Source organism: Dendrobates tinctorius, unplaced genomic scaffold, assembly GCF_039654945.1.
Source record: "Dendrobates tinctorius isolate UK_male_01 unplaced genomic scaffold, ASM3965494v1 ptg000046l, whole genome shotgun sequence".
Classification (NCBI taxonomy): Eukaryota; Metazoa; Chordata; class Amphibia; order Anura; family Dendrobatidae; genus Dendrobates; species Dendrobates tinctorius.
The window spans coordinates 64,574,425-64,599,173 of NW_027361714.1; the positions used below are offsets into that span (position 1 = coordinate 64,574,425).

General features: G+C 46.3%; 1 protein-coding gene across 3 annotated transcripts in view; it reads left to right on the forward strand.

Annotated features, from left to right (window-relative positions):
* LOC141089504 (amine sulfotransferase-like) overlaps positions 1 to 10,224 on the forward strand; it is a 211,465-nt gene extending 201,241 nt beyond the window's left edge. For all 3 annotated transcript variants that reach the window (XM_073575959.1, XM_073575960.1, XM_073575961.1), the window contains 2 exons: positions 9,127 to 9,307; positions 9,411 to 10,224. In XM_073575959.1, coding sequence (XP_073432060.1) covers positions 9,127 to 9,307; positions 9,411 to 9,541 — 312 coding nt within the window. In that variant the 3' untranslated portion in view covers positions 9,542 to 10,224. The remainder of the gene's footprint in view (positions 1 to 9,126; positions 9,308 to 9,410) is intronic.
* Positions 10,225 to 24,749: the final 14,525 nt, after the last annotated feature.

Genomic DNA, 24,749 nt, shown 5'->3' on the forward strand with positions numbered 1-24,749 from the left:
GAGTGTAGGCAACAACAGGTGCAGGGCAGGAGGCATCTTCACATGGAACATGGACAGGGGATTGGCTTGAACGCACAACAGTGAAAGCAGCAGTGTTTTCACCAACAGACGCTGTTCCTGGAGCCTGGGGTTCGACCCACAAAGTCGGGTGCTTTGTTGCCATGTGCTTGATTATGCTGGTGGTGGTCAGGCTGTTAATTTTGCTAGCCCTGCTGATGTGGGCATGGCAGTTGGTGCAAATGGCCTGTTTGGATTATCAGCAGAGTCTTTAAAAAACAACCATACTCGGGAAGATTTAACAGAAAAACAACCGTACTCGGGAAGATCTAACAGTTGTACTGCAAACCGTTGGTTGCCCGCCTACTGCCTGCGGACACCACACTGATTCTTCCTGCCTGTTGGTGTGCTACGCCTCCCTCCCCCTGTGTGCTGCTGTCATCACTCTGCATGTCCCCTGCCAGGTTGGGTCAGTTACTATATTATCCACAACCTTGGATCCCACTTCCGCACCCTGGTCCTCCTCCTGACCTTCTGGCAATTATGTTTCATCATCATCCTCCTGTTGTGACACGTTCCCACTGTTGCCTTCATGTGCATGTGGCTGCTGAATTATTTGGGCATCGCCACACGCGATCTCATCTTGCACCGCTTCAACTGGACCGGGCGAGAGGCCCGAATCTATAAATGGAAAAGTGAACAGCGCTACAGAGTGCCCAAGTGTGGGATCAGTTGTCTCCGGGCACTCGGCATGGTTTGAGATCAGGGTGAGGAATATGCGGTCCAGACTCACAGCTACTCAAACTTGACCGTGTGGAAGACAGGGTGCTGATGGTAGTGGAAAAGTGACTGGAAGCATTATCCACTATCCAACCAACAACCTTTTGACACTGCTCTGGTTTCCTTACTGCTATTCTGCAGTCCCCTATGAATTCAGACAGGAAGTTCATGCTAGAAGATGTGGGTGTTTGCTGTGGCGCCTCGGCCTCAGCATGCACCATGCGTCCTTTGTGACTGCCACAATAAAAACTTATTTTCAAAAAGGATCATTCAGTTGAGTGACAAGTTACTTTATTATTCACTTGGGTCTGGGTAACCTACTTGTGCACCTTGTAGTAGTGCCACGCTATACTTTACACGATTACAAGTTCATAGACACCAAACATGTCTAGGTTCTTTTTTATCTAAGTGGTGAAAAAAATTCCAAACTTTGCTAAAAAAAAAAAAAAAATTGTGCCATTTTCCGATACCCGTAGCATCTCCATTTTTCATGATCTGGGGTTGGGTATGGGTTTATTTTTTGCGTGCCGAGCTGAAATTTTTAAGGATACCATTTATGTGCAGATATGATCATTTGATCGCCCATTATTACATTTTAATGGAATGTAGTGGCGACCAAAATAACATAATTCTGGCATTTTGAATTTTTTCCCGCTACACCGTTTAGCGATCGGGTTAATCCTTTTTTATTGATAAATCAGTCAATTTTGAATGCGGCCATACCTAATTTGTGTATGTGTGATTTTTTTTAATTGTTTTATTTTGAATGGGGCGAAACGGGGGGTGATTTAAACTTTTATATTTTTTTTTCATATTTTTTAAAACTTTTTTTTAAAATTTGGCATGCTTCAATAGCCTCCATGGGAAGCTAGAAGCATTCATTACTTGATCGGCTCTGCTACATATAGGCGATTAGCAGATCGCCTATAATTAGCAGAATTGCAGTATTGCTATGAGCACCGACCACTGGGTGGCACTCATAGCAATGCCTCATCAACAACCATAGAGGTCTTGAGGAGATCTCTGGTTGTGATGGCAATGCATCGCTGACCCCTGATCACGTGACGGGGTCGGTGATGCGAGTATTTCCGGCCCGGCGGCCGGAAGCGCTGGTTAAATGCTGGGAATTAACTAGTTAATAGGCGTGGGTGGATGAAAACATCTGATATGTCCCGGCTTTGATGCGGGCTCTCCGCCGGAGCCCTCATCAAAGCAGGGATACTGCCATTGGTCATACTATTCCGTCCATTGGCAGTAAGGGGTTAAAATTGCTGGATCTTCATGCTGTACTATGAAAAGGAACTGGCTGTAGTCTGCAGTGTCAACAAGCAAATGGAGAAAAAAAGGGGTTCTTGAGTGCTTTGGAATAAAATAATCAGGATTAAGATGAAAAAAAAATATTCCTAGCCACTGTTACCTGGGGCTATGTATATACGGTCAATATATGTAGGCAGAAGCAGCAGACAGTAATGGAATGGACCTGCTTGATGTATGCAGTGATATCTATATACCCACATACAGTGCCTGCGTGCCTTGCACTCTTGCACTGCTGTGAATATACGAACATACATTCCCTGCCTACCTAGCACTGCAATCTATATACCCCGTAATTAGTTCTTAGAAGGACTGTTGGTTTAGCTGGATTTGTGGATTCTATGATGGCATACCCACACTAACTTATAAACCCCCAAATCTCAGCAGCAGCTCTCCCTACACTGTCTGATTCCGGACACAACTATGACGAGCAAGGTGGCAGCAGGTCTCTTTTAGACCTGATGATGTTGAGCGGCCAGTCAATCACTGTAATACACAACAAAGATGGCTGTGGCATTACAGTGCTTGGCAGACAATCCCTGCATGTTGATTGGCGCTCTAAAGAGCGTCAAACTTTCAGGGCAAAGACCCGAGCTCCCGCCGAATAATGCCGGAAATGCTCGGCGCTCACCAAGTACCGCAAGGACAGCAATAATCGGGCGAGAAACGAGCATTACCGAGCCTGCTATCTCATGACTAGTACATATATAAAGATTTTATTGCCAAAGACCTAAAATCTGACAATTGTGATGAGTAGTTTCTTATTTCTTTCCAATAACTATGTTGAAATGTATGTCCATTATTGAATGTAACCTGAAATACACAAATATTCTGCATTACTACAGATTTTCATATTTTTTTAAGTTAAAGCTGTTGCGGCACCAAAAAACTACATTTTAATCAACAGATCTTGAAATAAAAATAAACTCCACATTTGGATGTGTTTAAAAATAATGTTCCTGTGCTCAGATGATCTTATAATGTGCCGATGCTGTGTACTGTGTAATGTGTAATTGATTAAAATATACTTTTGTTTGTGGCACAACACCTTTATGAGTTTTCCAGGAATAGAAAACATAAATCACTGAAGGAAATGTTGATAGAAACACATTTCTAAACAATAGAGGTGAACCAATCTTTGAAGATAGCTTTGTCAAATTTTCATCCAAAATTATTTTTTCAGAGAATTGATTTGCAGTAAATCACAAGTACAGTACTTCTATGCCTTCAATTGCCCTGAAAAAACATCTATAACACTGCTGAGGTCTCCTAGGACTGTCTTGAACCCCTATCAAATTCTTTAAAGAAGCACCCCCATCGAAGTTTTTATCCTTTTAAGATATTTCAGTCATCATATTATATAGCACTATGTATAAAATGGAAAACAGGATTTTAACTAGGTAGAAAGGTAAAATGAGCAATTGTAAGTACACAGTGCTATTAAATATCATAATTTAAATGTATTAAGAGGTTAGAAATAGTGATGAGCAAGTATACTTGTTGATCAGGTTTTCCCGGTCATGCTCGGGTGGCCTCCGAGTATATTGGCGTGCTCGGAGATTTAGTTCTCCCACTGCACAGGGAGAATCTCAAGCCTTGTCCTTTGTGGTCTCCCATTCTTCTGCAGCCACAGAGGATCCTGCTCAGCAGAAACATTGGTCCCAGCGTCTTGCCCAGGCTAATGCTATGCATTTGGTTGCTACTGCCGCTCCAGGTTCAGCTACAGCATCAGACATTAGTTAGTGGCGAGCAGACGCTCCTGGGACTAAGTCCTGCTTTTCCCCTACGGAGCATGCCCATAGGCCGACCTCTCATTGGAGGTCGGAGGTCACATGCTCAGGTCCTATTGCAGCTCGGATTGAGCCATAAGGAAAGTCCCTGAAGGCTGCGTCTATAAAAGGATCGCACAACCGCACGGCCGTGCGCTAATATAGACTGCATTATCAGACTATGTGGAGAGAGTGTTGCACGTATGTATATCTCAGGTGAATGACTCATTATGAAACCCCTACCCTTGGTACGCATGTGTTGTGTAGCCTAGCCTGTTAAGCGCCCAGACTGAGGTGCAGGTAGAAGGCAAAGTCGAGACTGGCATCAGCGCCAACTGGTGGCTTTGTCTGTATGCCACAGTGCTCATGCTTGGCATTCCACGTTAGCCAGCGTCTATTAGTGGCATCCACAGGTGCGACACCACACGCTTAGTAGGTCTAGAGGGACTCTGACCCCATGTCCTTGGGGCTGAGTTCTGTAAATGGATCGCCCGCCAGGGCAGTGGGGTACTCGGTACCGGGCCGGTATTTCACAGGGGAGTGTCACAGTAGCGGTGACCCGGTCCGTGGCCCTGGGCGTCAATGTAAGGGAGTGAAGTGATGGAATAAAGTTTATGAATAGATGATTCGTGACGCCACCTGTGGTGTTCAGCAAATGTTAAGCCGACGCTGCAGACAGATCCTCTGGGACAGATGGTGTAGTGCAGCAATGATGTTATTGTCCTCCACAGGCAGGGCTGTAGTCCCAGGGCAGTGTAAGTGGGTGTTGGGAAGGAAGGTGCAGTGTCAGGCACAGAGATGTAGCAGTGCCGGGGAGGTTGCGACAAGAAGGCAAGGACACAATAGGTTGCAGTTTCTTTACCTTTACTTGGAAAATGCAGTCCAGGGTCCTGAGTACAGATGGCACAGGAGCTGGTTAGCCTGGAAGCAAATCAGGAATCACTCTGGCAGATGGGTTGTGCAGTCTCCTTACTAGCGCTCTCTATGAAGTACTCCCAGTACTGAGTTACACTGGAGTTCTTCCTTTCTGATGTTATCCACACTCCACTCGCAGGGCAGACAGCCGTAGCCTTCTATCTCTCTTGGCTCACCCGTCGCTGTTGTGCCGCCGAGGATTATGTGGGAATAGGGCATTTACAGCTTTCTATTCCTCTGGTTTCTAGTGCAGGACCGTTAGTATCCATACACCCTTGGAGACCAGGCTCCAGATCATGCGCTATCACTGGGACTGAGCTCTCCACTTTCCTCAGTCTCCCCAGCTCTTCTTCTCCACGTCTGCACACGACGCCCTCCTCACACTAACTGACTCACTCCTTCCTGGCCCCCAGAGACAGCTCCTCCCCTCAGTTCTGGGTTCAGAGCTCCCTCTGCTGACCCGGAGTGGGAACTGTGTTGCATGCAGTGATTAATTGCCAGAGAGACCCTTTATTGCTTCCAGGCATGACATCACTCTCCCTGGAGGAAGGCAATGCCACTGTGGAGACCATACTCCTGGGGGCGTCACACTACCATTTACTGAGCGCTCCCTTTTTTCCGAGCTCTGTGAGCTTAAACAGGCTCTGGCATTTATGTTCTGTGGTAGTGCAGCTCTGTGAGGTAACAGAGTTCGCCCTGAACACACCAGGGAACGTTAACCCACGTGTGTTCTTCCTTTATAAAGCCATATAGCGTCCGCCATTACCGGACAGCAGTTTACCATCTCTGCACAGTGGACCCCGGGCTGCGAACGCACCTTATTACCATCTTTTTATTATTTGGTGCATTCCGCCAACCCTAACACAGGTCATCCATACACCCTTCAAAGCATCAACTGTAGTACCACATTCAAATATTCTGAACAAAAAGTAGTTGTGCTACTTCTACACTCATAAAAGGTCTGTACACAGTATAAAGCCTGGCAAAAATTACAAGCAGGGTAAGTCACACACCCTTGAAGGCACCAACTGTAGTACCTCATTTAAAAATTGTGAACCAAGCATAGTTGTGGTACTGCTACACTCATAAGAGTTCTGCACACCTTGCAAGGTCTACCAAAAATTACAAGCAGCGTCATCCATACATCCTTCAAGGCACCAACTGGAGCGCATGTAATGTGCCAAGTTGGAACTTGGCCCAGTGTGCCATCAGGGAAATATAGTGTCCCTGGACACAAGCGCTTGTCAACGTGTTGGTCGTTAAGTGGCGAATCACAATAAGTGCATTGGTAAGGGCATGGGTGATGTTTCTGGACATGTGTTGGTACAAGGCATTGATGCCCACATGGAGAAAAAGTGGCAGATGAGCGTGGAATACCAAGAGACAGCTACCGCAATGAATCATTGAAAATCCTCTATGTCAACAAGCCAAAATGCCAACATTTCCATGGCAAGAAGCCTGGAAATGTGCCAGCCTAGTGACTGGGCCTGTGGGTGGGTGGGTGGGTGGTTGGAATCATTTTCTTTCATTCCAAGGCCTGTGATGGCATCTGTGTCAGTGTCATGGACAGGGGATTGGGAAGCACCTAGCACAGGGGAAAAAGCAGTGGTGTCACCTGCTAGCATGAATTGTGGACCTGTCCTTTTGGCCCACAAAGCCGGGTGCTTCGATGACATGTGCCTGATCATGCTAGTGGTGGTTAGGCTCTTAGTGGTCAGTTCCCAGCTTATCTTGAAATTCAGGAGTGTTGGAGCGCTGTGGAACGGTTGCCTGCCTTCTCACTCTGGTCACCGTTAGGCGTCAGGTTTCTGTCTCTGCTCTGCAGGAATCCAGTGCCTCACATTCTGCGGTCTCCTGCTGTCTTTCTACTGCAGAGGAGATTACTTTGCAGCAGACCGCTCCAGAGACTAAGCCCCTCTGTGCTCCTACTGGGCATGTTCATGAGACGATCTCCCATTGGAGATCAGGAGTCATGTGCCCAGGTCCTGTTCCAGATCTCATTGGTCCAACTCGGAGATCTGGAAGGTCCCGCACGGCTATAAAAAGTGCGCATGGCCGTTCCGCCATGCATTAGTATAGACTATACTGCTATGTGTGAATGGTGACGGATGTATGATTCTGGTGACTGACATTATGTGACCCCTTCCCTCTGATATTACGCAGGTGGTTAGGGAATTAGTTCAGTAGTCTGCGCTAGTCTGTGGCAAGCCTTAGGCCACTGTGCACACCGCACCTCTGCGCTAGCGTCCGACATAGCGCTTGCTTTGTAGCTGTGTCGTCCAGCGGCAGTGTCCTGCGCCGCACTGCAGGTGCAGCCCTTCTTGGCGTTCGCAGTAGCGACGCCACACACATGGTGGGTCTAGACGGACGCAGCCCCTCTGTCTTAGTTCCTGCTACTGTGACTTTAAACCGTGTATGCATTTACCTGAGGCCTGTGACTCTAACAAGCTCAGCCTTTTTGTATGTTTTTGTTGTGGCGCCTCTGTGAAGTTGAACCCGTGCGCATTATATTGCCATATTGCTCATCTGCCATTACTCAGCAGCGGTTGTAACATCTACTGCACAGTGGACCCCGAGCGGCGAATGCACTTTATTATTATTTTTATTTAGTGCGTTCCGCCGTTCCTAACACACCCCACTACGTATTCATATGTGTTTCAGTGCTGCTGCTCCCTCCCCCTCAACGCTGCTAGCCTTGCTCTGCATGCCAACTTCCTAGGTGGGGTCCATGACTTCCTCATCCACCATCGAGTCTCCTACCGCCACAACCTGGCCCTCGGAGTGTCCTAATGTGAGATCTCTAGTCTCCTGGGACTCAATATGGTGGGAGAAAAGAGGATCAGGGTGAGAATTAAGTGATCCAGACTGTTGGCTAGAGAGACTGGACCGTGTGGAAGCCTGCGTGGTGCTGCCGAGTATGCTGGAAGCATTATCTGCTATCCAAGCGACTATATTGACTGGTCTGGGCTCAGAAGTGGTGTACCGGATAGGAACCTTTGTGTCATTGATTTATGTTTCTTGTACTCCAGAAACAGGTGTAGTCGCACCTGCTCTACTTCCTCAGCATCTGAGATCTGAGTACACTTCCCCGTCCCTTACCGCATGCCTTACACATTTTCTAATTGCTGGGTCTCTTGAGACCAAGTTCATTTTTAATCAAAAATAAATAAAAATTGGTCACCTGCAGCAAACTGTTTTTAGGAGTTTAGTAGCACCATAATGTAGCACAAAGCACGAAAAGAGTATGGATGACAAATTCAATCCAGAAAACATTTTCAACAGTTTTTTGAAATGTTATATACTACCGAACCTGAAATTTAACAGAAAGCACCTAATACTCTATGGATGACTAATTGAATCCAGAAAAAATGTTGAACTTTTTTTTTGTAATGTTATAGACCACCGCATTTTAACACAAAGCATGTAATACTCTATGGATGACAATGTAGTCAATTTTTTCACTCCCAAAATTAGTGTAGTCATGTGCAGCAAATATATATTTAGCAGCAGATGGCAAAGCCCTAAGCATTGCCTAGAGGTGGTATTATTCTACTCTCCTTGCTCCTAGCACTGTCTCTAAGCTAAATGCAGAATATATCTGATACAAACAGCAAAGCACAAGTTTAGCTCATAGAAGGACTGTCAGTATGATATTTCAACATCAGCTCTAGTATCAACACTGGAGGACTCTGATTCGTAAACTGTGCACACACAGGCATGGACAACCACTCTCTACCTCCAATAAGAAATGTTCCTGAGTTGTGCAATGGTGTCAATGTGCCGTGCATGGCGGCGTCTTTCCTCTAATAACCCCTGATGACGTAATACAGCCAACCAATCACAGTAATGCCACTACCAAGATGGCTATGGCATTACAGAGACTGAAAGGCAATCTCTGAATGTTTATTGCCTGTGTAACAGGCGCTAAACATGAAGAGTGGGGATTCAAGCTTCAAATTTGAGCACTGACTAATGCTCGCTGAGTGCTGATCATCTGGACACCCAGATAGTCAAGTGATATCGGAATATTACCAATACATCATCCAAACAGTGTCTAGCAACGAGCTTCTGCTCAGGCGTACTTCTTTTTGTCCTCTCAAGGGCAGAGTCAAGTAATGCAGTGCACATGCGTCAGTGCTTTTTTGTTTTTTCTTGCACATGCGCACTACAGTACTTTGCTCTGCCCTCGAAATACGCTTGTGCAAGAGCGCAATTGTGACTTGCTGCTTGCACCTTATTGCTGTAAACTGGAAAAATGTTATTGAATGTATAGATGACATACATATGGAACCAGATTACTTGATGGCTTAATATTTATGTAACGATATTTTGGGGGTTGTGTCTGTTTCAGGACCTTCGATCTGCTGTGCTGAAAATCTGCAAATTTGTTGGCATAAACCTTGATGATGAAGCAGTAGACATCGTGGTGGAAAAAGCAACTTTTAAGAACATGATACAGGATCCTCTTGCTAATTATAAACACGTTTCAAATGAAATTTTAGACAAGAATAAAGGAAGTTTTTTACGTAAAGGTAAAGTATAAGTAAAGGGGTTAATGGAGTTGAAAAAAGAAGCCACAATTGTAGAAAAAGTCCATAAGGATAGTGGCTCAGCATTTTCTCTTCTTTTTACCAGGCGTTATTGGTGACTGGAAAACTATAATGACGGTGGCACAGAGTGAGATGTTTGATAAAGTGTACAAAGAGAAGATGGAAGATCTGCCGATTAAGATTACTTGGGAGATCAGTGAAGAAACTGCATCCTAGAGTTGTTATTTTCACAAAAACCTTCGAGTGAATTTCAAACAATGTTTTGTGTTTTAGTCTAAATTAATCCAAACATTTCTGCTAAATAATTTATAAAGCGAACCTTTCATTTTTTTGTGTTTTAAGCTGGATACATTCTAAGATAAGGGCTGAAGCGCTGGGTGACAGTTTTGTTTTCTGTTTTGTATAGTCCACTTGTTCCCGAGATATGAACTTATGAAGTTTATATGTAAATTTTCTCTTTAATCACATAGGTGGTAACAGATTCTTCTTAGAGGGTATGTACTTTTCCCACCTCTGTATTTATGGCCAATCAAAAGAGGTGTAAAATGCATAATGTCACCAGATAGCAGCAGCAAGAGAATCTCATCTTGGAATGCATCACTAATGCAACTTACTGTGGGAAAAATTGCTCTGGCAACCTACAGTGGGGAAAACAAAAAAAAATGCAAAATTACAATTCATAATATCATTAATATTAAATAATATCTTTATACAGAGCTGCAAGTGAAACAGTTCCCAAAGTATAATGTATAATACAGTGGGGAAAGTAAGTATTTGATAAACTGACAATTTTGCAAGTTTTCCCACCTACAAAGAATGGAGAGATCTGTAATTTTTATCATAGGTATACACTTCAACTGTGAGAGACAGAATCTTAAAAAAAATAACATTATACAGTATGTGTTTTTGTTTTAATTTCATAATTAACACAACACTATTTATTTGACCCAGGGAGATAAAGAAAGGAAATCTATCTATAAGTTTTTATATATATACACACGTAAGCACTAGAGTTGAGCGACTTTTGGTTTTTTAGGGTCGCGTTTCGTTTCGTGAAACCCGACTTTTCCAAAAGTCGGGTCGAGCAACATCGTCCGATTATAGGGAAAAGTCGGGGTCGTCCCGAAACACGAAACCCAATGTAAGTCAATGGGGAATAAAAGTCGGCAGTGAGAGGAGGACAGGAAACACACCAACAGTGCCCATTTGAATGCCAAAAGCATCAATTCTTCTTACTTAAGCTTGTCAACCTTAATTAACTTCATAATACAAGTTACGCACTGAAAAATGGGGGTTATTTGGCTACAGTTGTGGGGGGGGAGGGCTGGCTCCAGGTTTTCATGTGCCCTGGGCGAAAGAGCGCCCCTTTAACACATACCACAACTCATCATGCTCCGATACGGCAGAGAAATAGCGGTATAGTACAATGAAAAATACTTCACTTTTTACATCTCATGACGAGGCACATCTATTTCTCCATACAGAATCATTGGTCCAATATAATGTTTGAAACAGTATATGATGAGCTCCACATAATGCTACAGTATATGTTGGTCCCCATGGATGAAGCTCCACTGTCTTATGGGCCCAAATAATGCTCCAAACATAATGGGCCCCATTTCTAATGCTCTAGTGTATAATGGGCCCTGTAAATGCTGCTCCAGTGTCTGATGTCCACCTTTGGAATGTTCCAGTGTATGGTGGGCCCCATCTATCATTCTCCAGAGTATAGTGCTCCCCAAAAATTGCTGTCCCAACATTGAAAACAATCAAATAAGTCTCCTCGCTAGGGAATCCCTGTACTTGTCTGGACTCCTCGTCGTCCCCATCTTCCATCTCACTGCACAGTATTTCAACTTTGCAAGTGCTGTGATCCTGAGCAAGCAGGGGGGGCCCACTCGTTGGCGATGGCACTGGCACAGGGCCCCTGATAGTACGGTGGTGTGTCTGATGGCGGGTGGGCCGAACCTGCACTTTCATCTGCAGCTTCCTCTTTGTCACCGTGTAAGATGGAACTGTATATGGGAAGGGTAACCTGAGTTTCATCAGGGTCAGATTCAGGCCGTGTAGCGTGCGAGGGGAATGTAGTGGTCTGGGTCAATGTACCAACAGATTCATTGAGCAGTGGCTGGGCATCAGTGCACTTGTGTCGCCCCCAGGAGTACGGTCGTCACAGTGGCATTACCTTCTTCCTAGGGAGTGTGATGTCATGCTTGGGAGCAACGAACGATCTCTCTAGCAGGTTAACTGATTGGGCGGCGTTATTCCCACGAGTCATGACCCTCCAAACAGCGTTCATGAAGGCAAAGTGTTTGTTTTACGTGGGCAGTATGGTTGCAAAGCTGAACCTTAAAGGAATGTCCAGAAGGGCACCACCAGGAGTGGAGCCTATGGTTAAATTCGACTCCACCTGGGAAACCTCAACCATGCCAGCTACAGAACAGATGCACACATTGCAAGCTTAATTCCGTTAACGAACGAGACTCCGTCATGCCCCGCGGTCCGAGTCCGGCTTACTAGAGGGACACGTGAGGCTCTGGCACATGAGATTGGCCAATAACTGGTGTGTCATGCCCTTACATGTCCGTGGCTGCATGTGCGCTACACTGAAAAGGCCAGCGTTTGTCGCTTACAGGTGCAGATAACCCGCTGAACAACGTTAGTGATGGGGATCACTGATTACAATTATTACCCGCGAACAATGATTTCCCAGTAAGTGCAGGTCAACCGCAGTTCCGGAATTAGGCCTAACCATCATTCCTGAAAAAATGAAAAACTTATGTGTGCAAACCACAGGTGCTGTAGCTTGCTTAACAGCTCGCCAGCCGTTCTCACGCCCAGTATGGATTACACGTGATTGCACAAAGGTGAGAAAGGGTACCGTATCCCCAGATAACATATATGGATAGCGTACACATTCAAAATATATGTCTATACATCAGGAGGCAGGCTCAGATGGTGTTAGGCCCAGTATGGATTGCACGCGATTGCACAAAGGTTAGAAAGGGTACCGTATCCCCAGATAACATGTATGGATAGCGTACACATTCAAAATATATGTCTATACATCTGGAGGCAGGCTCAGACGGTGTTAGGCCCAGTATGGATTGCACGTGATTGCACAAAGGTTAGAAAGGGTACCGTATCCCCAGATAACATGTATGGATAGCGTACACATTCAAAATATATGTCTATACATCAGGAGGCAGGCTCAGACGGTGTTAGGCCCAGTATGGATTGCACGTGATTGCACAAAGGTTAGAAAGGGTACCGTATCCCCAGATAACATGTATGGATAGCGTACACATTCAAAATATATGTCTATACATCAGTTGGCAGGCTCAGACGGTGTTAGGCCCAGTATGGATTGCACAAAGGTTAGAAAGGGTACCATATCCCCAGATAACATGTATGGATAGCGTACACATTCAAAATATATGTCTATACATCAGGAGGCAGGCTCAGACGGTGTTAGGCCCAGTATGGATTGCACGTGATTGCACAAAGGTGAGAAAGGGTACTGTATCCCCAGATAACATGTATGGATAGCGTACACATTCAAAATATATGTTTATACATCAGGAGGCAGGCTCAAACGGTGTCAGGCACAGTATGGATTTGACGGCCCAGACTACACAGCGGAGGAGCAGGGAGAGGTAAAGATTGCAAATGCTGGGGCCCTGCCAAAGCAAGGGGGGCCCACGCGTGGGCGTCGGTACTGGCACTGGGCCCCTCATAGTACGGCGGTGTGTCTGACGGCGGGTGTGCACCACCACCGTCAGAGACACTTGATTGCACTATGAGGGACCCTGTGCCAGTGCCCGCGCCCAAGAGTCGGCCTACCCACCTGTCCAGGGCAACGGCACTCGCACGGTGTCGTGCGCTAGGTGGTGACCCCCGCCATGGGGGGGGGAGGCAGCACAGTTAGGGAGTTTTAGAAAGTGGCATATGTTGATGTTGGACATTCAGCTGATGCAAAAGGTGAAATAGGTCAAGTCCCAGGAAGAGGTGGACCAAAGCAAGCCATTTTTCTGTCACCCTATGTGTCATCAGGGGAAGGTGGGACAAAATCCTTGGAAACCCATGCGTGGTTCATTTTAATGAAGGTTAGATCATCCACATTTTGGGTTGACAGACGGGTCCTTTTTTCTGTCAGGATTGATCCAGCTGCACTGAAGACTCTTTCCGATAGCACACTTGCAGCTGGGCAAGCGAGCTCCTGTAAGGCATATTGTGCCAATTCAGGCCAGGTGTCCAGTTTAGCGGCCCAATAGTCAAAGGGGAATGATCTGTGAGGGAGAACATCGATATGGGATGAGAAGTAGTTTGTAACCATAGTTGACAAGTGCTGTCTCCTGTCACTTTCAATCGATGCAGTATTACCAGTCGTGTGAGCGGAACATGAAAAATCAGTCCACATCATGGTCATGAAACCCCTGTCTCCAACGCACACTTCTGATGTGTGCACCACGAACACCTCTTCCAAGTTGCCCCCGGCCCCTACGGCTCGTGTGAGAACCATCATCGCTGCTGTGTGCTGGGAATGCCTCAAGCAACCGATTTACCAGAGTTGCTTGTTTATTAGCCAATATTAGGTCAAGGTTCTCCTGTGGCATGATGTTTTGTAATTTGCCTTTATAGCGTGGATCCAGGATGCTGGCCAACCAGTAGTCGTCATCGTTCATCATTTTGGCAATGCGGGGGTCCCTTTTTAGGATCTGCAAGGCATAATCTGACATGTGGGCCAATGTTCCCGGTGTCAATGATGCACTGCGAGTGCTGGTTGGAGGAGCACTTTCTGGCAAATCCACATCCCTCCAGTCACGCACAAACCGTGTACCAGAACTTGCCACGCCAACATTTTCACTTGCCCCACGAGATGCATCCTCCTCCCCTAAGTAATCATCCCCATCATCCTCCTCCTCCTCTTCTTCCTCCACCTCGTCCAGGAGAGGTCCCTGAGCAGACAATGGCTGAATGTCATCAAGGATTCCCTCCTCCTCTTCCTCCTCATCAACATTGGCTGCAGAAGCCTGCTCCTTAAGGTGCATCAAAGTTTGCATGAGCAGACGCATAAGTGGGATGCTCATGCTTAGGATGGCGTTGTCTGCGCTTACCAGCCGTGTGCATTCCTCAAAACACGGAAGGACTTTACAGAGGTCTTTCAGCTTCGACCACTGCACACCTGTCAACTCCATGTCTGCTCTCAAAGTGCCTGGCCGTGTATCCTCCCACAAATGCATTATGGCCTGCCTCTGCTCGCACAGCCGCTCCACCATGTGCAGGGTGGAGTTCCACCTTGTTGCAATGTCGATAATGAGGCGGTGGTTGGGAAGGTGGAGCAATCGCTGCAGCTTCTGCATACGAACGGAGTGTACAGGCGACCGGCGGATATGCGCGCACAGTCTTCGCACCTTCTGGAGCAGGGCTGTTAACTCCGGATAATTTTTGAGGAAGCACTGCACCACCAGGTTCAAGGTGTGAGCCAAGCAAGGTATGTGGCTGAGTTTTGAAAGGGCTATGGCTGCCACAAAATTACGGCCGTTATCACTAACTACCTTGCCTGCCTCAAGATGTACACTGCCCAGCCATGACTCAGTTTGTCGCTTCAAGTACTCGGCCAGCACCTCGGCGGTGTGTCTGTTGCCCAAACACATCATCTGCAACACAGCCTGCTGACGCTTTCCACTAGCTGCTCGATAGGGGGACACCTCGTGTGCAACAGTGGCAGCTGCAGATGGAGTGCTCGTACGACTGCGCTCTGGACGAGCTTTCGCTTCTGGAGGAGGAGGAGGGTCGAACGCCTACAGCCAACTGTTTCCTATACCGTGGGCTAGGCAGCACTGTCCCACCACCGCTGTCCCCTGTGGACCCTGCATCCACCACATTAACCCAGTGCGCAGTGATGGACACGTAACGGCCCTGGCCATGCCGACTGGACCATGCATCAGTTGTGAGGTGCACCTTTCCGCTCACTGACTGCTTGAGTGCATGGACAATGCGGTCTTTCACATGATGGTGGAGGGCTGGGATGACTTTGCGAGAGAAGAAGTGGCGACTGGGTAGGTCATAGCGTGGTACTGCATAGGCCATGAGTTCGCGGAAAGCTGCACTTTACACCAACCGAAAGGGCATCATCTCAAACGAGATTAGTTTGGCAATGTGGGCGTTCAAACCCAGTGTACGCGGATGAGAGACTGAATACTTTCTTGACCTACTCATAGTGTCTGGGAGGGTGAGCTGGACTTGAGAACTGCATATGGTGGAAGTAGCGGTGGACAGGGCGGACTGAGAGAGGGTTGATGATGGTGATGGAGTTGGTGTTCTTTCTGATGGCCTAGAATCAGTTTTTCGTTGATATAACAGTGGGATTCCCTGACTGCTGTGGCCTTGCAACGACACCTCAACATTTGCTGCTGTGCTAACCGGTGGGCTTACAGTGGGGGAACAATGTAGCGTTGCTGACTACCTTCGTTGTGATCAGTTGCACATGTGGCACTTGAGGTTTGGTGTTGTGTCCACGCTTGCAAGTGCATGGTGTTTAAATGTCTAAGCATGCAACTGGTATTCACATTTTTCAGATTTTTCCCTCGGCTAAAGGTCTTTGCGCACTTCTTACAGATAACCTTGGCCTGATCATGAGGATTTTGTTCAAAAAAGTGCCACACTGCACTCTTCCTACTTTGGCAGACATTTTGCGGCCTAGCACGCTGTGATCTTTTGACCCTCTGGACAAGCTGTCCAGCAACTCTTTTGATTTTTGGAACCTGTCTTTGGAGTGCTCCGGGCCTGCCAGATAACAGCTGTTGCGATGTCGATGTCTTCTGTGGATGCTCCTCATCTGAGTTATTGGAAGCAGCACCCTCTTCCCCCAATGGATGCCAATCTGGGTCAACAACTGGGTCATCCATCACCTCCTCTTCAATGTCATGTGCACCTTCCTCTGTGTCACCGTGTATGGTGGTATAGTGTGCGGGAAGGGGCACCTGAGTCTCATCAGGGTCAGAATCTGGCTCTGTACACTGCGAGGACAATGTAGTGCTCTGAGTGAATGTACCAGCAGAATCATCCATCAGCGGCTGTACATCAGTGCACTCCATGTCAGATTCATCTTGGCCTGGGTAATTCACCATTTGACTTGATAATCCAGGCATGGTATGTGAAAACAGCTCCATGGAGTAATCAGTAGTATGGCCTGCGTCATCCTTCAATCTTGGTTGGGGTGAAGGACACAAGGAAATGTGTGGTTCATGAACATGAGCCTCCAATGACGACTCAGTGCTTTTACTTTTTACAACTGAAGAAGAGGAGGCGATAGAGCTGGAGGCTGAGTCAGCAATGTAAGACAAAACTTTTTCCTGATGCTCTGGCTTTAAAAGCGGTTTGCCAACTCCTAGAAAACTAAGCCTTCGAAGCCTTATGGAGCCAGACGATGACGCAGGCTCAACACCTCCTGCATTCGGTCCTATTTTGCTCTTGCCACTACCATCAGATCCAACACCATCATTACCAGCTGGCAACCCCCGCCCAATTCCACGGTCTCTTCCACCAGCCTTTCTCATTTTTGGTAGAAATGTAGACAAAATCCAACAAACTATATAGTAATGTAAAACAAGGTACAAGGTGTCTATAGGACAGGGGAGATTTTGAATTTCTGCTCACACTAGTGGACACTGGACACTTTTGGATTGTGTGAGGCCCACTGAATATCTGAGCGCTATGTCACAGGCTCGATGGCACAGCTGTGACCAAAGTGACTAGAGGATAAGTGAGATTTTGAATTTCTGCAGACACTTGTGGACACTGGACACTTTTGGATTGAGTGAGGCCCACTGAATATCTGAGCGCTATGTCACAGGCTCGATGGCACAGCTGTGACCAAAGTGACTAGAGGATAAGTGAGATTTTGAATTTCTGCAGACACTTGTGGACACTGGACACTTTTGGATTGTGTGAGGCCCACTGAATATATGAGCGCTATGTCACAGGCTCGATGGCACAGCTGTGACCAAAGTGACTAGAGGATAAGTGAGATTTTGAATTTCTGCTCACACTAGTGGACACTGGACACTTTTGGATTGTGTGAGGCCCACTGAATATCTGAGCGCTATGTCACAGGCTCGATGGCACAGCTGTGACCAAAGTGACTAGAGGATAAGTGAGATTTTGAATTTCTGCAGACACTTGTGGACACTGGACACTTTTGGATTGTGTGAGGCCCACTGAATATCTGAGCGCTATGTCACAGGCTCGATGGCACAGCTGTGACCAAAGTGACTAGAGGATAAGTGAGATTTTGAATTTCTGCAGACACTTGTGGACACTGGACACTTTTGGATTGTGTGAGGCCCACTGAATATCTGAGCGCTATGTCACAGGCTCGATGGCACAGCTGTGACCAAAGTGACTAGAGGATAAGTGAGATTTTGAATTTCTGCAGACACTTGTGGACACTGGACACTTTTGGATTGTGTGAGGCCCACTGAATATCTGAGCGCTATGTCACAGGCTCGATGGCACAGCTGTGACCAAAGTGACTAGAGGATAAGTGAGATTTTGAATTTCTGCAGACACTTGTGGACACTGGACACTTTTGGATTGTGGGAGGCCCACTGAATATCTGAGCGCTATGTCACAGGCTCGATGGCACAGCTGTGACCAAAGTGACTAGAGGATAAGTGAGATTTTGAATTTCTGCAGACACTTGTGGACACTGGACACTTTTGGATTGTGTGAGGCCCACTGAATATCTGAGCGCTATGTCACAGGCTCGATGGCACAGCTGTGACCAAAGTGACTAGAGGATAAGTGAGATTTTGAATTTCTGCAGACACTTGTGGACACTGGACACTTTTGGATTGTGTGAGGCCCACTGAATATCTGAGCGCTATGTCACAGGCTCGATGGCACAGCTGTGACCAAAGTGACTAGAGGATAAGTGAGATTTTGAATTTCTGCAGACACTTGTGGACACTGGACACTTTTGGATTGTGTGAGGCCCACTGAATATCTGAGCGCTATGTCACAGGCTCGATGGCACAGCTGTGACCAAAGTGACTAGAGGATAAGTGAGATTTTGAATTTCTGCAGACACTTGTGGACACTGGACACTTTTGGATTGTGTGAGGCCCACTGAATATCTGAGCGCTATGTCACAGGCTCGATGGCACAGCTGTGACCAAAGTGACTACAGGATAAGGGAGATTTTGAATTTCTGCAGACACTTGTGGACACTGGACACTTTTGGATTGTGTGAGGCCCACTGAATATCACAGCGCTATGTCACAGGCAGAAATTGGCTAGTGTATCACAAACTACAAGGTGTATGTAGAATTGGGCAGAGTAGGAATCTCCCTAGAGTGCAGGTCTGTAAGAACGGAACATGTCCTCGACTTATTCTCACAGAGTGACACAGATAGCTTCACTGTGGCTGTGATAACAGCCGTTACACGGTACTGTGTGAGGAGCATACACCGCTGTATGGTGTGAAAAAATGCACGCTCAGTACCTCAGCAGGACAAAAAAAAAATTGGGATTGCTTTTAAAAAAGCAGTTTGCAGCTCAGTACCTCAGCAGGACAAAAAAAAAAAAATTGGGATTGCTTTTAAAAAAGCAGTTTGCAGAGCAGTGGGTAAACAGCAATGCAGCTGTCAGGAAGCCTTAGAAGGCAGCCCAACAACCAACACCACTGATACACCACAATATAGCCTCCCCTTGCACTGCACACACAGTGACTGGTGTGTTGTACAGGCACAATCGCTAGCAGCAGAAGCAGTTTTTTTTTCTTCTTCCCTGCCTAACACTCTCCCTACAGAATCAGCTGCAACCTCTCCCTATGCTAAGATCGGCAGAAGTAAGACGGCGGTCGGCGTGCACGCCCTTTTATATCCCCTGTGACGCCCACCAAAGCAAGCCAATCACTTGCATGCCCTTCTGAAAGATGGTGGTGACCCGTGCCTATGTCATCACGTTGCCCACAGTGTCCGTGGATCCTGATTGGCTGAAAAAGAGCGCAAAACAAACTTTTGAAACGCGACTTTGGCGCGTAAGTCGCCGACCTCGTGGCCGACCTCATCCTAGGGTCGGGTTTCGTTTCATGAAACCCGACTTTGCAAAAAGTCGGCGACTTTTGAAATTTTTAGACCCGTTTCGCTCAACTCTAGTAAGCACTATATGGCCGCTTACTGTAACAGGGTCAATACAGTATATTATGACACTCAGCAATGCAACTAGTGATGAGCGAATATGTTTGGAAAATGATCGCCAAACATAAATTCGGCACGAATATAGTACATTCAGATTCCTGATAGGTAACACAAGCATTTTTCTTAAAATCGGAAAAAGTTGGTAAAATTCAGAAAAAGATATAATAAAAGCAGGTAATTCATGTGCCACCTTCAGTAAAATTGCACAGACAGGTTAAAATAGAACAGATAGAATAGATATATATACATAGAATACAGTACATATATATAGATTAGGGATGAGCGAGTACTGTAGTATTCTGACTCGCTGTACTCGTTACGAGTACCTCCTAATACTCGGGTACTCGTAACGAGTACCAAGTCCAATGTAAGTCTATGGGAAATGCGATTAATGGGCGGGGACTTGTGATTGACTGAGCGGGGACTGTACGAAGACTATGCCAGGCTATGTGGGACTGTGCTGGCCTGTGCAGGGACTGTGCCAGGCTATGCAGGACTGTGCTGGCCTGTGCAGGGACTGTGCCGGGCTGTGCGAGACTGTGCTGGCCTGTGCGAAGACTGTGCTGGGCTGTGCGGGACTGTGCTGGCCTGTGAGAAGACTGTGCCAGGCTATGCGGGACTGTGCTGGCCTGTGCGGGGACTGTGCCAGGCTATGTGGGACTGTGCTGGCCTGTGCGGGGACTGTGCCAGGCTATGCAGGACTGTGCTGGCCTGTGCGGGGACTGTGCCAGGCTATGTGGGACTGTGCTGGCCTGTGCGGGGACTGTGCCAGGCTATGCAGGACTGTGCTGGCCTGTGCGGGGACTGTGCTGGGCTGTGCGGGACTGTGCTGGCCTGTGAGAAGACTGTGCCAGGCTATGCAGGACTGTGCTGGACTGTGCTGGGCTGTGCGGGACTGTGCTGGCCTGTGAGAAGACTGTGCCAGGCTATGCAGGACTGTGCTGGACTGTGCCGGGCTGTGCGGGACTGTGCTGGCCTGTGCGAAGACTTTGCCATGCTGTGCGGGACTGTGCAGGGCTTTGCAGGTACTGTGCGGGACTGTGCTGGGCTGTGTGGGACTGTGTTGGGCTGTGCGGGGACTGTGCTGGCCTGTGCGGGGACTGTGCCAGGCTATGCAGGACTGTGCTGGCCTGTGCGGGGACTGTGCTGGGCTGTGCGGGACTGTGCTGGCCTGTGAGAAGACTGTGCCAGGCTATGCAGGACTGTGCTGGACTGTGCTGGGCTGTGCGGGACTGTGCTGGCCTGTGAGAAGACTGTGCCAGGCTATGCAGGACTGTGCTGGACTGTGCCATGCTGTGCGGGACTGTGCAGGGCTTTGCAGGTACTGTGCGGGACTGTGCTGGGCTGTGTGGGACTGTGTTGGGCTGTGCGGGGACTGTGCCGTGCTGTGCGGGACTGTGCAGGGCTGTGCGGGCTGTTGCGAATATTGCGAGGCGAGTAGTGAAATACTCTCAAGGATTCGAGTACCGCGAGTACCGCATTACTCGCCGAGTACCGAATCCTCATGAGTATGCTCGCTCATCCCTAATATAGATGTCAGTGACACCCACACACACATATATATGTGTATATATATATTACTTACTGTAGATAGCAGAAATGCCGGCAATTCAGAAGTCGCGGCAGTGTTAAATCACAGCAGGAGCTGACAGGATAGAAGAGATGGATTAGATACAGTAAATACATAAAGAATAGGTAGATATATAGATCTCTGTGTCAAATTCAATTAGTACAGTGTGTGTGCTGCTTACTCTACATGTATTTAATTAATTAAAGATTATTTTTCTGAAAAAAATGGTGTGCGCTCCCGTATAATTTTCGTAAACAGCAGAGGGAAAGCCGACGGCTGGTGGCCGATGTTTATAGCCTGGGAAGGGGTTAATACCCATGGAGCTTTCTCACAGTGCTAGCGGGGATCTCACTGAAGTCACCTAAGTTCAGCCCGGCTGAGAACGCAGCCACTCTGTCATTACCACTACTCACTGAGGCTGAGCACCGCTACTCACTGAGTTCAGTCACCAGTAGTGATGGGCGAACACTAAAATGCTCGGGTGCTCGTTGCTGGGGTCGAGCAAATTGGAATGATCGGATGCTCGACTTGAGCAATGAGCCCAATGTAAGTTTATGGGAAAACCAAGCATATTTGCCACAACCCCCCAAGGGGGTCCTTTTAGGGTCTGAAATCGATGGGAACAGTGCTCAAATGGCATGGGAACATCATGGGGAATACCCCTGGAAACATTTCTGACTCCCAGGTCACAGATGTGAACAAAGTTGTCAGAGTCTTACGCCACTTTTACAGGTGCACAATAAAACATACAAAAACGAAAACCAAAATGGATTTTCCTGGGAAAGATGCTAAGGAACATCCTTTCCAGGGTAATGATTTGTATGTACGACAAAATAAATAACCCAAAGCAAAAATGTACCTCCACCACTTGGGCTATAGTCACACGTAGCATTTTTGATGCGTTTTTCAACTTTAGCATTGCTTTCAGCCAAGCCTAATGCATTCACTGAGAAATGTAATTTTAACATTTTACAACCTTATCCAATGCCTCTACCTTGTGCCAGTCATTACACTGGCTACCCATCCACTCCAGAATCCAGTACAAACTTATTACCCTCACCCACAAAGCTCTTCATGGCTCAGCACCACCCTATATCTCCTCCCTTGTTTCAGTATACCATCCTACCCGCGCCCTCCTTTCTGCTGATGACCTGAGGTTATCATCCACAATAATCAGAAACTCCCACTCCCGTCTCCAACACAATACACGTACTGCAGAAATTCTTTGGAATGCACTTCCCAGGTCAATACGATTAGTCCCCAATCCCCACAATTTTAAGCGTGCCCTGAAAACTCATTTATTCAGACTGGCCTACCGCCTCAACATATTAACCTAATCTATCCCTGTGTGGCACAGCCAAAAGTTTTTACCATAACCAGGTTCCCCGCATCATGTTCCTACATGCTTTATGCATCCATTAGCTCTCTGTGTCTGTACTGTTACACACTTTACATTATGGCCATACAATCAGGGCAACTGTTACCACCCACCTTTCATGTATTCCTTTTTTCCTCATAGATTTTAAGCTTGCAAGCAGGGCCCTCATTCCTCTTGGTATCTGTTATGATCTATGTGATTATTGTTATGCTGTAATGTCTATTGTCTGTACAAGTCCCCTCTGAAATGGAAAGTGCTGCGGAATATGTCGGCGCTATAGAAATATAATTTATTATTATTATTATATTATTATCTGGTCATGTGGTGTGTGACACATCATCAGACACATCCTGTTTCATTTATGAAAGAGGGACTGTGAAAGTCATAAAGCCTATTTTTATAGGGCCAGCAGTCGGCCCTCAGCAATCTTAGAGAGCCATCAGCTGGCTATGCTTTGTTGTTCCCATTATTAAACATATACTGTTATTGCATATGCAGTGAGTGGCAGGGCTGCCCAAAACTTGGACACACTCCAATAACCCATTGAACAGACGTCCTGGATGGCACATGAAACCAAAGTTCCCATTATTAGTCATTTGGTACTCCCATAATGTTTGCTAATGAAGTGATTGCAAGGCCTACCCTGCACCAAAGTTACACACACGACAATAAGCTTTTGAACCGAGGTACTGGATGTCCACATGAAACCAAAGTTCAAGTTATTCATTTGGTCCTCCCATAATTTTTGCCTATGCATTGAATGCAAGGCCTACCCTACCCAAATTTACACACACCCCAATAACCCTTTGGAACAATATCCTGGATATCCACATGAAACCAAAGTTACCATTATTCATTTGCTACTCCCATACTGTTTTCTTATGCATTGAAAGCAAGGCTTGCCCTGCACCAAAGTTACATGCACCCCAATAATCCTTTGAACTGAGTTACTGGATGTCCACATGAAAACAAAGTTCCCATTATTCATTTGGTCCTCCCATACTGTTTGCCTATGCAATGAATGCAAGGCCTGCCCTATCCAAAGTTGAGAAAAATCACTGCACACGTACAAGAAAAATAATGCTTCAGGTGAGTATTTATTTGATGCTGATAGGTGAAGCGACAGTTTAAAGACGTTTCGGCGAATTAATGGCCTTTATCATATTGTCAGTGGAGTTTTAGTCTTCCAATTAGAAATAGTCCAAAACTGAATATGTAAGATGATTTGTTCTTTATTGATCATGCCGTCATGGAGAGAGAATGACGGCCACACCAGATGTGAGCAGTCACCTGTCTGACCCAATACAGATTCTTTGAGTTTAAGTAGAACAACATTCGGGATTTCAAAATACAAAGTTTGCAAAATAGTACATATGTTGGAATATGCTCAACTGTCAGCAATCCTTATCTATGTTACCAGAAAAGAAAAAGGGATGACAGTTTATTTGTACGTAAGACAAGGAAAGCAAACTAAGCATTACACCCATGTCTTCACAATATGTCAGCTGAATAGAGCTTCTAAGTCTAGGCACAGAAATGCCATATATGCAATTATATATATATATATATATACAGTATATACTCACACATGCACGTATACATATATATATATATATATATATATATATATATATACACATACATACACAAAATAAAGGACTTTATTTCAATTATTAAAATACCTATAGTCGCCCTTTCAAATAAGCATCATGGAAAAAAAACAGGTAAGCAGTGTCACCAGGGAGTTCGGGCTTGAGTCATTGATGGAGCAGTGGAGGATGCAGACACTTCTGTGTCTCTGGGTCTCCCAGGAGACCAGCTCCTCCTGAGCCCATTGCACACATTGGGCTTGATTCTACTGGGACTTAATATGCTCTGTGACAAATGTAATTGCAGTGACACTGCTTACCTGTTTTTTTTCCATGATACTTATTTGAAAGGGTGATTGTATGATAAAATTGGCCGAAATGTCTTTAAACTGTTGCTTCACCTATGAGCATCAAATAAATACTCACCTGGAGCATTATTTTTCTTGTATGTGTGCAGTGATTTTTCTGTACTTATGGTTATGGGACCTTTGGTTCCTTTCACCAGCGCCGTTTCACATAAAGTCGAGTGCTAACCATTTGTCCTCCCTATCCAAAGTTGCATGCACCCCAATAACCCTTTGAAATGACGTCCTGGATGTCCACATGAAACCAAAGTTCCCATTATTCATTTGGTACTCCCATATTGTTTTCTTATGCATTGAATGCAAATTTGCATGCACCC